Source organism: Xenopus laevis, chromosome 7L, assembly GCF_017654675.1.
Source record: "Xenopus laevis strain J_2021 chromosome 7L, Xenopus_laevis_v10.1, whole genome shotgun sequence".
In the NCBI taxonomy this organism is placed as follows: Eukaryota; Metazoa; Chordata; class Amphibia; order Anura; family Pipidae; genus Xenopus; species Xenopus laevis.
In genome coordinates, this window is record NC_054383.1 from 72,865,447 (window position 1) to 72,881,657 (window position 16,211).

Here is a 16,211-nt window from a genome sequence, read left to right on the forward strand (position 1 = left end):
ATCAAGGTTTAATAAATGGGCCCCTAGAAGGCATCTATGACAGAATCTGCTGTAATTGTTTGAAATTAAGGGGAACAATTATAAAAGGTCAAATTTCCCTGGTCAGGCTTTTTGTCTCAAATAAATCAGAAAAAGTTGCAGAAAAAAACGAATTTTTCAGTATTTATTATGCAACAAAACTGTGACAAATCCAAATCCGAAAATACTCCAGCTAAACCTGTTGAAGTCAAAAATTGTCGCACGATTTTGTCACGACTTTTCCAGCATGTGCATTTTCTTTTTTTTACGTTTTTAGTAAATTAAGGCCACACGTGGTTGGGAGTTTGGTCTAATTTCTTTTCATAAAAATTAGAAAAAAGCGAGTTTTAATAAATACCATCTAACTGTACACAAAGATACAATACAAATGTAACTTTTTATACCTGAATTGAACATTCTCCTGGTTTGGTCTACTGCAATAAATCATTATTCAATCCAGTCAACTAACATCTCTGATATTCATTCGGCAGCTTTAGCCAAGTTAAATATTAACATTTAAATCATTCCCTAAACTGCTAAGAGGAACAGGTGAATAACTATTAAAAGCTGTAATATGTAAAAACCACAGCTTATTTAATTATCTAGTACAGAAGGGTAGAAAGGCACAAAAATATATCAGTGTCTGCAAATTTTTAGGGCCAGTAACATAGAGATGAAAAGGCTATTGTTTATATTAATACATGGTTCTCTTTTTCTAAAAAAGTGTTTTTTGCAATATTTATAATATGAACTAAAAGCCTTTGCAGCTTTGCAGGTCTTCGTGATTAACCCTGTGATATTCTCAGTTAAAGGGATACTGTCATAGGAAAAAACATTTTTTTCAAAATGAATCAGTTAATAGTGCTGCTCCGGCAGAATTCTGCACTGAAATCCATTTCTCAAAAGAGCAAACAGATTTTTTTATATTTAATTTTGAAATCTGACATGGGGCTAGACATATTGTCAATTTCCCAGCTGCCCCAAGTCATGTGACTTTTGCTCTGATAAACTTCAATCACTCTTTACTGCTGTACTGCAAGTTGGAGTGATATCACCCCCTCCCTTTCCCCCCCCCCAGCAGCCAAACAAAAGAACAATGGAAGGTAACAGATAACAGCTCCCTAACACAAGATAACAGCTGCCTGGTAGATCTAAGAACAACACTCAATAGTAAAAACCCATGTCCCACTGAGACACATTCAGTTACATTGAGAAGGAAAAACAGCAGCCTGCCAGAAAGCATTTCTCTCCTAAAGTGCAGGCACAAGTCACATGACCAGGGGCAGCTGGGAAATTGACAATATGTCTAGCCCCATGTCAGATTTCAAAATTGAATATAAAAAAATCTGTTTGCTCTTTTGAGAAATGGATTTCAGTGCAGAGTTCTGCCGGAGAAGCACTATTAACTGATGCATTTTGGAAAAAACATGTTGTCCAATGACAGGATCCCTTTAAGGTTTGAACTGTGATTGTTCAGTTTATTTGGCAAGCTACCAATGGACTGCGTTGCCATACACCAAAATAAGTTAGTTGTACAGGTGTGGAATCCCTTTTACAGAAACCAGTTAATAATAAAACATTACTTTGTACTTGATGGTAACTAGGCTGCATGAACTCATACTGGTGGCAAACCAATCCTATTGGGTTCATTCAAATAAATAATTTTAAGCAGACTTAAGGTATGTAGATACAAATTACAGAAAGATCCATTACCCAGAAATCCACAAGTCCCAAGCATTCTATATTATAGGTCCTTTACTTGTATTGACTATGTGTTTATAGTTAAACTAAACTAAGAGAGCATCTTGTTGTACAGGTAGTATTGTACATGGAGGAAATCTGTTAACATTTTGCCTTGAAATTATAATATGTAGAATGACTTCATAGTTACAGAAGCATCACACTGCACCAAGCCCAGAGTGAAGGAAGGAATCAGAGTTTCTCCTGCAGGATTGTCTACTACAGGTATTGCTGGACTGGGAGCAGCTGGCATGTAACATGGATTTAGTGTACTTTACACAACAGATAGTTATAACATTTTTTTGTTTACTTTGGCAAGAATGTTGCCCGTGTGGTGGTTGGTGATCTTTAACAATAGCAAGGCCCTTAAGCCTGATAAATATCAGCTGAAACCTTCGTAAAAAATGTGGTAGGTAGCACTTATCACTTAGTAGCAGCTTAGGTTATACCTAGCACTGATGTTCACTGTTGGTCTTTTGCTAGCTGTTGGCATCAAACACATTATTCATGCCTGTAATACAGTACTTTGCAATTCAGCCTGTGGTGAGATACACAGTTGATTTCTCTGTACAACAGGCAAGTGTTGTACTCCTAGATAGCTCATAAATCACATTCAAATTAAATGCCCAAAGAAATTAAGGGTTCAGATACTATACCTTAGACTGGAATACTTTGAATTCATTTCGGTCACGTGCCTGGCAAACTAGTTTACAACGATCCCGATATGATACACCTGAGTACTTAGGAATCCATTGCAGAAGATTTCCTTCTTCATCTGTAAAGTTATAGCTATTATATTTCATACACTGCTCTTCTCTGAAGCTCAGCTCTAGGATAAAAAGTGTCTCAATCAGCAATAAGCATTAGCAGTAACAGTGATGCATATAATATAATACTTCAATCCTCTTTCCTTTACTCTTTGTCAGTGTATTCTAGTCTAAGGCGGCTCATCAAAAGCCAGAGCCTGGGTGTGCGCATTGGCGAATAGATGCTCGCAGTAATTCTGGGACCAATTAAAACCAAACATAAAGGGGGTTGTTTATTAAAGTCCAAATGCCAACATTTTTTTTTTACTATAAAATCTGAATTTTTATGAAAAAAAAATAAATTTTTCAAGATTTATTATACCCCGAGGATTGAAAAAGTCAGAATCTGAAAATCCAGCATCTCAGACCTACCGAGGTTGTATATAAGTCGATGCTAGAGGTCCCTAACCTATTTGGAAGTTTCTGTGCTGGAATTAGCCCGAAAATCTGACTGTTTCGAACTTTTCTGGTATTAAAATCGTGTTTTTTGTAATAATAATAAATAAGGTCCAATTGTAGATTCTAGTTTGGTCAGATTTTTTTCATTAAAATATTATGGGATCCCTTTCCTGGAAACCTATTATCCAGAAATCTTTCAAATATAGGAAGGCCAGCTCCCATAGTAAGTAAATATTTAACATTTTTAAAAATTTCTCTGTAATAATCAAACAATACCCTGTACTTGAAGGCATATTGGGGGCAAAATAGTCATATTGGGTTTATTTAATGTTTAAATTATTTTAGCAGACTTAGGGGCAGATTAATTAAGCGTCAAATCTAAAAAATGGAATTCCAATTTTTGATTTCTTTTATGGTCAAAACTGTCAAATTCGACTAGTGAATTATCCAAACTCGATTCGAGTTTTTTTAAAAAATTCTAATTAGATTTTTGAGATTTGTTATACTCGGGCCCTTTAAGAATTCGAATTTGACTATTTGCCACCTAAAACCTGCCAAATTGCTGTATAAGTCAATGGGAGAGGTCCACAGAAATCCAAGAATACTGCAGCACACCAGACCAGTTTTTTTATGAAAAAGGCTTGATATAGGGCCCAGTGTGGCCCGAAACGTTGCCAAAACTTTGATGTCTACCTTGAGCCAATAAAAGCACGTCTTTTGCATTATAAAACTGGACCGGTGTGCTGCAGTATTCTTGGATTTCTATGATTCTGGCTGACCCTGAGCAGGGGTTTTATAGATTGTTTAACGCCTGGCACCTGAAAAGGTTCATTGGTAACAGGTGAGCATTTGGTGTGGAATGGGAGAGGTTCAATGAGCAATTTGGAGACGTTTGCAGCCTTCCTGACATTCGAGTTTTTTTTCGGAGAAAAAACTCAAATGGAGTTTGATTGAATTTGATTCAAATTCAATTCGAGTTTTCGACTCTGTAAAATTAGTCAGAGTTTCAGATATTCGATTTTTATAGTAAGTAATCAAATATTTGAATTTTGAGTAAAATATAATTCATGTGAGTTAAAAAAAACATGAATTCGAAATTCGAATATTGATAAATGTGTCTCCCCATGTAAGGTGACCCTTATCCAGAAAACCCCAGGTCCTAAGCAATCCAGATAATAGATCTCATACTTGTATCTGTTTATTCAGCAACTGCAAATGAACTGCAGATCCAACCATCCTTTTGAATTAGAAACACTTTCATGCTATTGTTTTGTAGAGAGCATAAATACAATTTCACGTAACTTTGTGGACCCTACATCCCTACTCAAATCAGCTAATACAGCTACATAGTTGCTTATTTATATTAACTGTATTCAGTATTGTGAAGCTAGAATGTTTACCAGTGCATGTATAACAGGGTATTGCATTTAAATGTAGACACTCAATTTGTGGTATTATTGGATATTTAAAACTGATCACTTTACTGATGCTCAAGGTGAAGGTGCAATTATCTAGCCATTCAAAGAAACCAATAAGATGCTTTAATACCTTTATATGCAAAAAGTTACCTGACAGATCATACACAATCAAGGGTGCCGAATGGGTGCTATGGATTACTAAATCTAAGGAAAACAGAAACTTTTATAACACTACCCTCCTTAACTATGGTGATGTTGTTAAAGTTACACTTTTCAACAGTCGTCTGAAAAAGCCTGGTGAGGCATTTTCAGGCGACTGTTGAAAAGCGCATCGCCTCGTGTGGTTAGCACAGGCGTTTTTACATAGGCGCCCATACAAAACTGTCGCCTGCGCCGGTCGCGGCGACTGTCGCGGCGCTTTGTCGCCGCGACCGCAAACGCGTCGCTATCTCCCCGTGTGGACTAGCCCTAAGATATGAATGTACATGAAAAGTCACCTATAGGCCATGTTGATTGTTTTTTGCTGAGAGGTTTGTTTTTGTAAGCAATTGTTAGTTGGAGTTTCTTAACCGGACTGTTTTGCCAACCTGACTGTCCCATCTCAGCCTGTCAGTTTCTAATACTAACGGACTCCTGCTGCACAAATATGGCAGCCCCCTTATACAGGAACATGGGGCATCAGACAGGTAATGTAAAAGCATATTGTTATAAGTAGCTTTCAAAGAGAATATTATGATTGATGTAAAAAAAGAGTTTAATTTCTGTTGTCAGTATCTCTTTAAGTCTTGCAAAAAGATAAAGCATAATTCCAGAGCATGGAATTAAGCAACAGTGTTTTAAAGGAAAGCCAATATAATGTAGTGGTGCCCTGCACTGGCAAAACTGGCATGTTTACTTCAGAAATACAACTATAGTTTATATAAAAAAAAGCTGATGTGTAGCCATGGGGGCAGCCATTCAAGCACAGTAAATAACAGATAAGTTCTGAAGAATGCCATTGTGTGCTATAGCATTTATCTGTTTTCTGCTGTGTATCCTGTGCCTTTTCTCCTTTTTCAGCTTTGAATGGCTGCCCCCATGGCTACACAGCAACCTGGTTATATAAACTATAGTTGAGTTTCTGAATCCAACACACCAGTTTTATCAGTGCAGCACAACAGTACCTTATATTTTTATTACTTTAGGACACTTTCTTTTTTTCGTGTTACTGTTCCTTTAAAAGCCAATCTAGGGTATGAGTAGGCTTTATGATCAGTGCTGTATTTAGGCTAGGGTGGCACCGGACCTAAGTGCACCCCCCATGCTCACTGTACATACACGTGACATCATTCCCTGTTAGGCATGTCATTATTTACCACTACATGTGACATCACTTCCACCCGGACACACTACTAAGCACCAGCTACCCTTCACCACCCAGCTCTGCTTTCGAATTTAAACATCAAGTCTCTGGCTTTGGCTGGGGATTATTTTTTGTTTTTCACAAAAAAATTTGATTTATGATATAGTGTGACCTGAGCACCCCCATACCTGCCACCCTAGACACAGTCCCTTGGGTGTCTATTTATCAGTACAGCCTTGTTTACCATCAAGGACAGTTTGTAGATAGGCAGGAGAATGTAGTAAACTGCAGGAAATGCATTTTCAGTAACAATTAATTGTAATAAATTTCATGCTCACTCACCATTGACAGGACACTCTTGTATGTTACATGATTCATACATGGCTCTTTGGCCCTTGCAGTACTTTCCTCCATTTTGTGGCACTGGATCATTGCAATCCCTGTACGAAAAACGCACACCTCCTCCACAGGTCCTTGAACATTCTCCCCATGGACCCCAGCTACCCCAATTGCCATCCACTGGTACCTGGAAAGGCACATGGAAAGACCAATTTAAAATGAGATCATACCCCTTATTTTTAAATTCACAATATTCTGTGCATAATTCTGGAATTTAGTAGTATTGTAATATCTGTTTATTAAATCTGTACCCACAAGTGTTTTCTCCCTCACTTTTTGTACATGTAAAAGATTCTAGTTTTGTATCTTTTCTGCTTATTGGTGTTGGGAGTGACAGTGCAGTAGGCCTATCTGTGTTTTTGGTAAACCAGACCTGTGGCAAAACAATCATATTGGGTTTCTTTATGTTTACAGGGATTCTGTCACAGGAAAACATGTATATTTTTTCAAAAACACATAATTTAATAGTGAAATCTATAAAAAATGCAAACAGTTTTTTTTATATTTAATTTTGAAATCTGACATGGGTCTAGACATGTTGTTAGTTAACCAGGTGCCCCCAGTCGTGTGACTTGTGCTCTGATAAACTTCAAACTACTACTGTAAAATTGGAGTTATATCACACCCTCTCTTCCCACCCAGAAGCCCATCAACAGAACAATGGGAATATAACAAGATAACCTAGCTCCCTGCCACAAGATAACATCTTCCTTTTATAGAGAATAGCACTCATTAGTAAAAATCCAAGCCCCACTGCAACTCCTCCAGTTATATTGAGCAAGATAAACAATAGCTGCCTTAACTGAAAGCAGTTCCAATGTGAAGTGCTGGCTTTTTCTGAAAGCACAGGATCAGGGAAAATGACCTGAGATGGCTGACTACACACCAATATTACAGCTAAAAAAATAAACTTGTTGTTTCAGGAACAACATTTTATATGGTAGAGTGAATTATTCGTAATGTACAGTAAACAGTGTCATTTAAAAATAATAACTACACCATAAAAATCATGACAGAATCCCTTTAAATGTTTTATTATACTTAAGGTATATTGAAATTAATATTTTATAAATAAATATATTTCACATAGGAGATTTTTCTCCTTTCAACAAGCATTGCTACATTTGAACTAGAAGTCTTCAGAAATATCACAGTTTCTATAATGTACATTGCAATAATAGTTATGTGCACTAATGCATTTACCTTTGGTCTCACAACAATGTCTTCTGTAAGACAAACCCCATCCCAACACATGTGCTTAACACCACATGGAGTTCCATCTGCCCAAAGCAAGCTTTCATTTTTAGTAAAACACTCGTTTTTCTCCTGGATTCGACACCAGAGCTGAGAACAAATATCTTTCTCCAGTGTTTTGGGACAGTGAGAAAATTCTTTTCCAAATACTTGACGACACTGGCTGTCCAAGTCATATTGGGCTGATGTTCCAGGAAGTCCATCGGGAAGCTCCATTGATTTGGATGGTGCATCCAACAGACAATCTCCTAATGTGAATAAAAGATGTATATATACTCAAAACTGTAAATAACCCTTAAAAATATCCTTATAAATTATAATTGATGATATCTGTTCTAAGCAGTTCTGGGTGATGTTATGGGTTAATAATAACATTAAAACATGAGGACATGAAGTTGTGTTCATGGAACTTCTAATATGCTTATAAGTTATAACAGGGAAATCAAACATTCTTTTTAAGTGCTTTTAATACTATTTTTAAAAAAAATAATGCACCATAACCTTAATTAAGATATTCTAACATAAGGGTACAATAAACTGTTTTATGTTCTCCCACAGAACAGTCTATAATTAAACATCATGTTGTTTGCATCTCTTTCCTGTGACTTTGTTTATGTCACTGCTGCCTATATCTAGCAATAGTGACTCCAAAAGAGTTAGCAGCTTGTTAGGTTTCATTTTCATGCAATAACAAACTTTTGACTCTTTCTGGAAATACATTGTTTAATCCCATTCTCTACTATTACTTGTTGCTCTGATTCTGACCACTCCTTCAGGCCTGGACTGGGAGTTAAAATAGGCCCTTCCATTCCAAGTACACAGCCCCCTACCAGCCCAAACAGCCCCTGACCAGCCCACTATATGGTAACTTTCTATGGAAACATACAGCAGCCCCTCTGGCATTTGCCAGAACCCACACATTGCCAGTCCGGGCCTGCACTCCTTCCATTTTGTGATAATCAGTAATCCATAGCCCCCTGCCACTATAGAGGAAGCAGACCTGGTGGAGGGGGGGGGGCAGACTGCAGGGTCTGCTTCATCTATAGTTTTTAGAAATCCCCCCTTCCTAACTGTTCTCCTACTTACTGCTGTGTGAGACTGGGGAGTGGACAGAGTGGATTTAGTGGTGGGGATGCTGTGTCCCCTCTGATTCATTTTTTTGCGGAGGGAGCCTGGTGTGTTTTAGTTACGCCACTGACCCTTGCCATTTAATTCTACAGGATTTTCACACCAAGCTTTCACACAAGACTTAATTTTTCCTTGTCACAATTGTTAACAAACCTTTATATTGGGTGATGAACATGACACAATCACTGCAGAACTACTTACCATGTCCACTGTCAAAGAATTCAGTTAGGTGCATAGCACTGCATTCTGACCATGGTACAGTTTTGTTAAGCTGCAAACGTGGAGCCATCAAGTAGTGCCTTCCAAGCTCTCCAAAATACTTCTCACAGTTTTTGGAGTTGTCGTGGGGTATGCTAAGGACATGACCTGAACAAACAGATAATAAATATATGCAAAAGTTTATATTAAAGGGGTAGATCACCTCTAAAGGGATAGTGACATGTTTCAATTCTAGCAGAAACATGTCACTATATCTATGTATACCCTAATGTAGGTGTTTTCCTGAAGCCCACTGCTTAATAACATGTTGATCCCTGACCCAGAGTAGTGTTAATCATGAGGATGGATCAGTGTTTTGAGAGGACAATGTAAATCAATGCCCCAACCTATCAGAATGTTTCACAGTACCCAAGCATGAAATTATTCATCTAACTGCTCTCCTTCAAGCTGTGTCAAACATCAACACAAGTTAGTATGTTCTGGGTTGGGGGCAAAGCAGATGGTCACCTACAATAGAAAAGGTAAGTAATGTTGGAATGTTTATAGTTATAGCAAAATGTACCTGGAAAAACCTGGATTACATAACTCTTTAATTTCATTTTTAGTATCATGTAGACAGTAATATTTGCAATCTTCATCAGTTTCTATGGTTTTCTTAGTTATTTAGCTTTTCTCTTTACTTAGCAATTTTAGCAGCTCTATAGTCAAATTTACCATAGTAACCAGGTATTTGTTTATTATTTTTTCTTCTTTTTAAATTGGATAGAAGTTTTTGGAGCATATTTAAAAAGAAGGGACGTTTTATATTTACTGCCAATTAAGTCTATATTAGATGTTACTTTTCTTTGCCAGCAGAAAAATATTGGCCAATAAAAAGCCAGTGCTCTGTGATCTGAGAAGGTGCCACAAGTGACATAAGACTTAGGCCGTTGGATTCGTAGGGAGGTGCACATAAAAGGGTTAATTTTTCAAGCCTTGCTGTCCTTTGTGGATGTTGTTATAGTTCAGCCATGCATGTCCATGCATTGAATTCATGTCGTAGGTGCATTCCTACTTCACTTTATTAATCCACCTTTAAAGTATGTTTTAGTATAATGTAAAAAGTAATATTCTGAGACAATTTGCAACTGGCCATTTTTTGACTGCAAGGGTCAGTTACCCCTATTTGAAAACTGTAAAAAGGCAGAAAGAAGAAAGTATATCATTCATAAACTATAATACATGAACTGAATGAAAAGTTGCTAAGAACTGGATATTCTTCAACTAAAAGTCAACTACCCATTTTAAAATGAATGCAAAAGTTTGAGATCTGAGAAAGAGATAGTGCCATCACACAATATAGTATTGATGCATTTTTTACACAAGCTTTAAAACCATGCTGTTATTGTTACATGGCTCATAGCAAACAAGATGCATTCTGAAAAACAGGTGAAAAAGTGCATGAATGTGGCAGTGCAGCTTAATTTGCCTTAGTAGAATCCACCTGTCTGTTGGTGGCTGGAAAATGTAATCTTAAAATGCACAAGCAAGCGGTTTTGGTCCAAATTCACTGATGCAAATGATTCTATATTAAGATTACATTTATTTATATACATGCTTCATGTTAGCTTGCTTAACTTATTCACTCTCCTTGTTATGCCAGCTGCAGGAATTGCAAGCAGCAGTGCAATAACTCAGCACAAAACTCTTTAAAAGAAACTATACCCCTCGAACAATGTAGGTCTCTATAAAGATATATTGCATAAAACAGCTCATATGTAAAACCCTGCTTCATGTAAATTAACCATTTTCATAATAATATACTTTTTTATTAGTACATGCCACTGGTTAATCATAAATAGAAAACTGCCATTTTAAAAAATAAGGACAGCCCCTGGGATCGTATGATTCACGGTGCACACAAACAAACCACATGTTAGGTCACATAAGCCAATTAACAGATTGAGTTGTGTCTTTTGCTTCCACACTTTATCCTGTTACAGTTAGAGTTGTAGTATTTCTGGTCAGGTGATCTCTGAGGCAACACAGGGACCATCACGAAATGGTGGTTCAAGGGCAATTTACTTAAATATATATTCCAGTTTGATAAGATTCTTTAATATGCCACTTAATATGATATAAACTATCTGTTGCTCAAGTATTCATTTTGGGAGTATAGTTTTCCTTTAAAAAGTAAAGTAAAATATTTTTCTAAAACAACATCACATTTTACAATATTCCACATTATTTGCAGGTTTGTATTCTGACAACAGTGTTCTTTTAATGCTGGGGTAACATAACTGTTTTAATAAGGCTTAATCAATAAAACACACCCCTACAACAACACTTTGAAATGGGAAACTTCCAAATTCCCAAGGCACATGTAAAGAACCTGATTCATTATAATCTTTCTGTCCACCAGTTTAATTGCTGTAATATAGTAAGTCGTTATGTTATTGTTTAAATGTTAACATTTTTTGTCAGGGATCCACTGCTGAACAATAAAGCATTGAACTAACAGTGGGAGTCTCTAAATGCTAAATATCCTTTATACTCTTTTATGACATTTAAAGTATACCCTTTAGATAAAGGATGAATCTACAGATTACACTATAAACTATAAGTAAATGTTTTAGTTCCCTGCACCTAAAGAATTGCACATGTCATTTTAACTGTAAATTTTCAATACAATTGCATCCGATTTGTCAAAACCTACAAGCACAGTTATGTGTGTTATAACACATTGGACACGATTGTGCAGAGTACAAATTCATACACAAATGCAATGACAATTGAAGTGTGTGTGGGGGAGGGGGAATGTGGCATTCTGGGTAATAAATTGACGAACTGTGTCCAAACTTACACTTTCCACCCTGCATTTGCATTTGTAAATGATCCCTAGAATATTTAAGTTTTCATTTTCAAAAGCTTGCATTTTTCATATATCAGTTAGTCAAAGCTGTATCTCGTTACCACAAAAAAAGTTTATTTAAACTATGACTGTAACGGTACAACTCTCTACTGCAGGAAAATTATTATACACTGTGGGATCTATTTATCATTCTTTGTAAAAAGAGTGAAGCATTACTGGTGATGTTGCCCAGAGCAACCAATCAACAATTAGATTTCAACAGTTAGAAAACAAAAGCAAAGATCTCATTGGTTACTATGAGCAATATCACTGGTAAACTTTCATTCCAATTTTTACAGAGCATGATAAATAGACCTCTTTGTCTACTTCTTCATTTGATATTTAAAGGGCTTTGTGATTAAAATAAATTATAAAATAATAAAAATGTTCTTAAAGGGACATCAAATCCCTTTATCCAACATGAGTTCAATAAATAGGGTTTGTGCTGCACATACTATGCTTATTACTGTTATTACTGTTACTGTTATGGTTTGGGGTAAACAGGGTAATTACAACCTCCTTCCTCCTACCTTTGCTCTGACTATTTTGATAGCAGCATTATGCAGGGGCATTATCTGTGCAATGGTCATCTAATTATCTGCCTTCCAAGGATCAAACATGGGGTACCTTCAGTTTGCCTTTCCTACCTTTAGATTTTCCTGATTAAAACAATAGGCTAACAGGATGTTCAGCACAATCCCTATTCATTGGAATCATGTTGAACAAGGGGGTATACTGCCTCTATAAATGTGTTCATACAGCACAGAACAACAAAAGCATGATATTTTGCGCACTTATATAAAACCCCTTTATAGAAAAGCACAGTGTCTCTGATGCCTAGTACAGACTAATACAATTATGTTGAAGATATCTGTTTCACTTTTACACCGTCATTTGTAGACAATGATAATATTTGAGCTTTGATAACAAAAGCTGTTGGCTGTTGGAAAATAGAAACTATTTTTAAATCCTAGACTCTGAAAATCCCTTTCAGCATTACATGTCTTGTGTGTGAAGTGACTTATTAGCTTACCAAGTTCATGGGCAAGGGTATAAGCAGCCTGCAGTCCATTATCTTCAATCACAGAGCAACTCTTGCTCGTATCACACACTGTTCCAATGTCAGCCACTCCTAGTGTGTCACAGCTCTCATGTCCACAAATATCCTAGCGCACAAAAAACAAAAAGCACATTAACAAGAAGACCAAAAGTTCTATTACATTGTGCCTTTAGTGCAAAATGAAATACATTTGTGAGTTGCATTTAAGAATCTGTAAACACACAGTCACTATGTGAAATGTTGTTATCGGCTGCAGAGAATAATAAATCATATAATATACCAAACCCAAAATATTGTTTAGGAGATAGTGGCCTAGTGCTGTGATTTTATAGATCTAGGTAGGTAAGTAAAAAGTATATGTGCCAGTGGCACATGATGCATTTTCACTGCTAGCGGAAAAGATGCGAATAGAACCTGCAACCAACCCTTGCCTTTCACTACTCACATAAGGGGTGGGGGTGAAGCTAGAAAATGCACACTTGAGTGTTTTCTGACCAACATGTACCCTGTGTTTTCCACAAGCTAAGAAAATGTATTGTATGCCAGTAGCCTTAGGGCATTGGTACACAGGGTGTTTTGCTTCTCCTTACTATGACCACACATTTTCATCACAACTTGGTGAACACTGGAAGGGGGTATCACCACCATCCAAATTGCAATTTCAAAAACTCAATCGACTCCAGGGCACCTTTAGAAAGCACAGGGTGTTTTGACTGCTGTTTTTTCTGCCAGATGTCAGCAACTGAATAAACGCAGCATTTTGTCTTCCAGCCTGCAGAAAATCCCATCAATACCCTTACCTTGTTTCCATGGGGTTATTTCAGTTGTTTTGTCTAATGGCAAGTTTGGTGGCAAGCAAAAAAACATGCTCTGAATTTCTCCCCATTCACTTCAGTTGCCGTTACCTTGACTTATTGGCTTACTCGTAGGTCAGGAGATAGTAGGAAGGTGGCAGTCAGCATTTCTGTAACAATATCTACTAGTGCACCCCCAAATCCAGGTGATGACTTATAATGAATGGAGAGTGATACCAAGCATTTTGACTCCTGATCAGTCAGTCAGGGGCCAAAACCGCTGGAATTTTCTAATAGCACACTGGGCAATTCTGAGCATTTTGTTGTTTGGCTAATTAGTAGCTTTGTGGGGCACAAAACACGTGTTTCCCATTCACTTTTATGGCAATTTCTTGCCAGCATGTGTCACTTGTTAGGTGATTATTTGTTGGAAAGCTAGCAGTCAGCATTTCTAGACAACTGTGTGACAAGCAAGTGTGCCAATGTTTGCAATGGAATTGGCATAGAACGGAATCATTCCATTTCCTCCTCAAGGAGCTACTTATCACTGTTAGGACACAACTGTGTAATTGCCCTGGGCTCCATTGCACAGCCGAAAATTGAAATTTACATGTAAACATTTCAGCACCATTTCTGGAAATTATGACATCTGTATTTGGTCATACCTGCATTTTTTCTGGTAGGGCTTTTGGGAGCTGTTCTTGAATAAATATAATTCTGCATTGACCAAAATTGACTAAGGGCTTTGTTTACACAATGGATAAAGAATGGCTGAACACAACAGAGTAAACACACTGCAATCAGGGGCATAACATCATTGACTGATTCAGAAATAACAAAAAAAACAAAAAGCCCCTTGCTGGTGGGCAGCATCGTGAGTCAAAAGCAAGTGTGTAAACATCGCACCAGGCTCCCCTTTTCCTCTGTGTTCTTTTGCGAGGTCTGCACCCCCTTTAGTTATGAAATGACTTCAATAAAGACTTCTGATTAAAATAAAATATTTAAATTATATGTCAAATCAAATTAATTTTCATGTTTGGTGTTACTGGTCTTGCTAGGTGCTACAGTTACAAGGCACACCTGAAAGTAACACCATTAGTTAACTGAAACTTTCTGTTACTTGGGTAAGTCAAAAAATGTTAATAGACTAATTTAACTGTGTTAGAGTTAAGATACTACAGGTTACCTGCTCACAGTACAATGTACCATATTAGAGTTAGGGGAACCAGCCAATAGAGATATGACTAAGAGCTGCACTTCATATCTGTTCTTTTTGGCAGTAACAGTTCTATGAAAAGTCACCTGCTGTTGCTTATTGTTCAAGGGACATGTATAGAGTATTTTCAGCCTGTTCTTTACACATATTGATAAAAATTCCCACTTTAAATAATACTTTACCTGACGGGTAAGGAGAATGGCAGTGTCATAGTGTTCAGGATTGCGATCACTTGATGGATTGAAATTCTGTTGCCATTTACAAAAATTACGAAGAGTTAGTCCTCCATTATCTGAGACATCTGGTCCAGACCCACCATCTTCCACAAGTATGACCATCACCACTACTAGAGTCACAGAGTTCCTCAAACTTGGGTGCTTGTAGATTCGAGCTGCCACTGACATCAGTGTCAGAAGATGGAGCTGAAAGACAGCATTAAAATCATGCTTGCTAGGTTTTCTAAATATAATAAAATGTATTACAAAGCAATCCTTAACACTATTGAATCCCCACTATCTTAAAATACATCATACTGGAAGTTTTTGAATGTAGACTGTGCCTGAGCCAAATCTGAGATTAAATGCCAAAAAGGAATGAGTGCATGCTCATCCACACACATAGTTACATTTACAATATTAACATTCTACCTCCTATTTACTCCAATTGTATGTCAATTTTATATCTCAATTATAGTAGTTTAATTGAGCTACAAAGTGATCGAGAAACCTCACCTTCTCACAGCATAAATATATCATTTACATATAACGAGAGAAGGCGACATGTGCCTCATACATGACATCCTGATGATCAAAAACATCCATGCTCTGCAATCATTCCAGGTGTAGGCATACCCAGGGGCGATCCGGGCCCCTCCGCCGCCTGAGGCAACAGCAGTTGCTGCTGCCCCCCCTCCCCCGGAAATTCGCTCTTAAAGTACCAGGAGCAGCATTTTTGCTGCCCCTGGTACCTAGTGAAGCGCTGCCGCCTGAGGCGACAGCCTCAACCTGCCTCATTGGCAAAGCACCCCTGGGCATACCTAGGTTGGGGCACACATTGCTCCCATCTATTGGAGATAATAGGGCACATGTACGTCCGCAAGTGCAGCAAGTTAAGTACAATTTCAAGCACAATAGCCATTTTATTTCATGCAATGCAGCGTTTTCCCAAGAACTCCAGCAGTATTTCAATCACTAGGGGGCGATACACTTGACACATTCGATTTGGAACACAAGACATGAAGGACTGAGGGGCATCAAGCAAAACTATAAAGAGATGCCTTTAAAAAAAGTGGTTTTATGTGCAACTGTGGGGGAATTGAAGAGACCACAACTGCACTTGCAAAATAAAATAATGACATACAAAATAATTGTTGGTTTAAACCAACTCCAGAAGTTGCAATACAAAACCAGTGTCTTGGAAATAAAATCTGCAAGCCGATAAACCAACATCAGGAGGGATTGAAGAGTGAAGTTCCTCTACATCAAGTGACAAGTATATTTTCCTGTACTTCATAATATTTTATCCATCT

At 37.4% G+C, this 16,211-nt stretch overlaps 1 protein-coding gene across 2 annotated transcripts in view; it reads right to left on the reverse strand.

Moving 5' to 3' along the window:
• Positions 1-16,211, reverse strand: part of LOC108695817 (A disintegrin and metalloproteinase with thrombospondin motifs 8) — a 34,810-nt gene that overhangs the window by 7,409 nt on the left and 11,190 nt on the right. For both annotated transcript variants that reach the window (XM_041569175.1, XM_018224778.2), the window contains 6 exons: positions 14,866-15,105; positions 12,647-12,779; positions 8,706-8,870; positions 7,326-7,624; positions 6,066-6,249; positions 2,415-2,587 (listed from right to left, as the gene is read on the reverse strand). In XM_041569175.1, the coding sequence (XP_041425109.1) occupies positions 2,415-2,587; positions 6,066-6,249; positions 7,326-7,624; positions 8,706-8,870; positions 12,647-12,779; positions 14,866-15,105 (1,194 nt within the window). The remainder of the gene's footprint in view (positions 1-2,414; positions 2,588-6,065; positions 6,250-7,325; positions 7,625-8,705; positions 8,871-12,646; positions 12,780-14,865; positions 15,106-16,211) is intronic.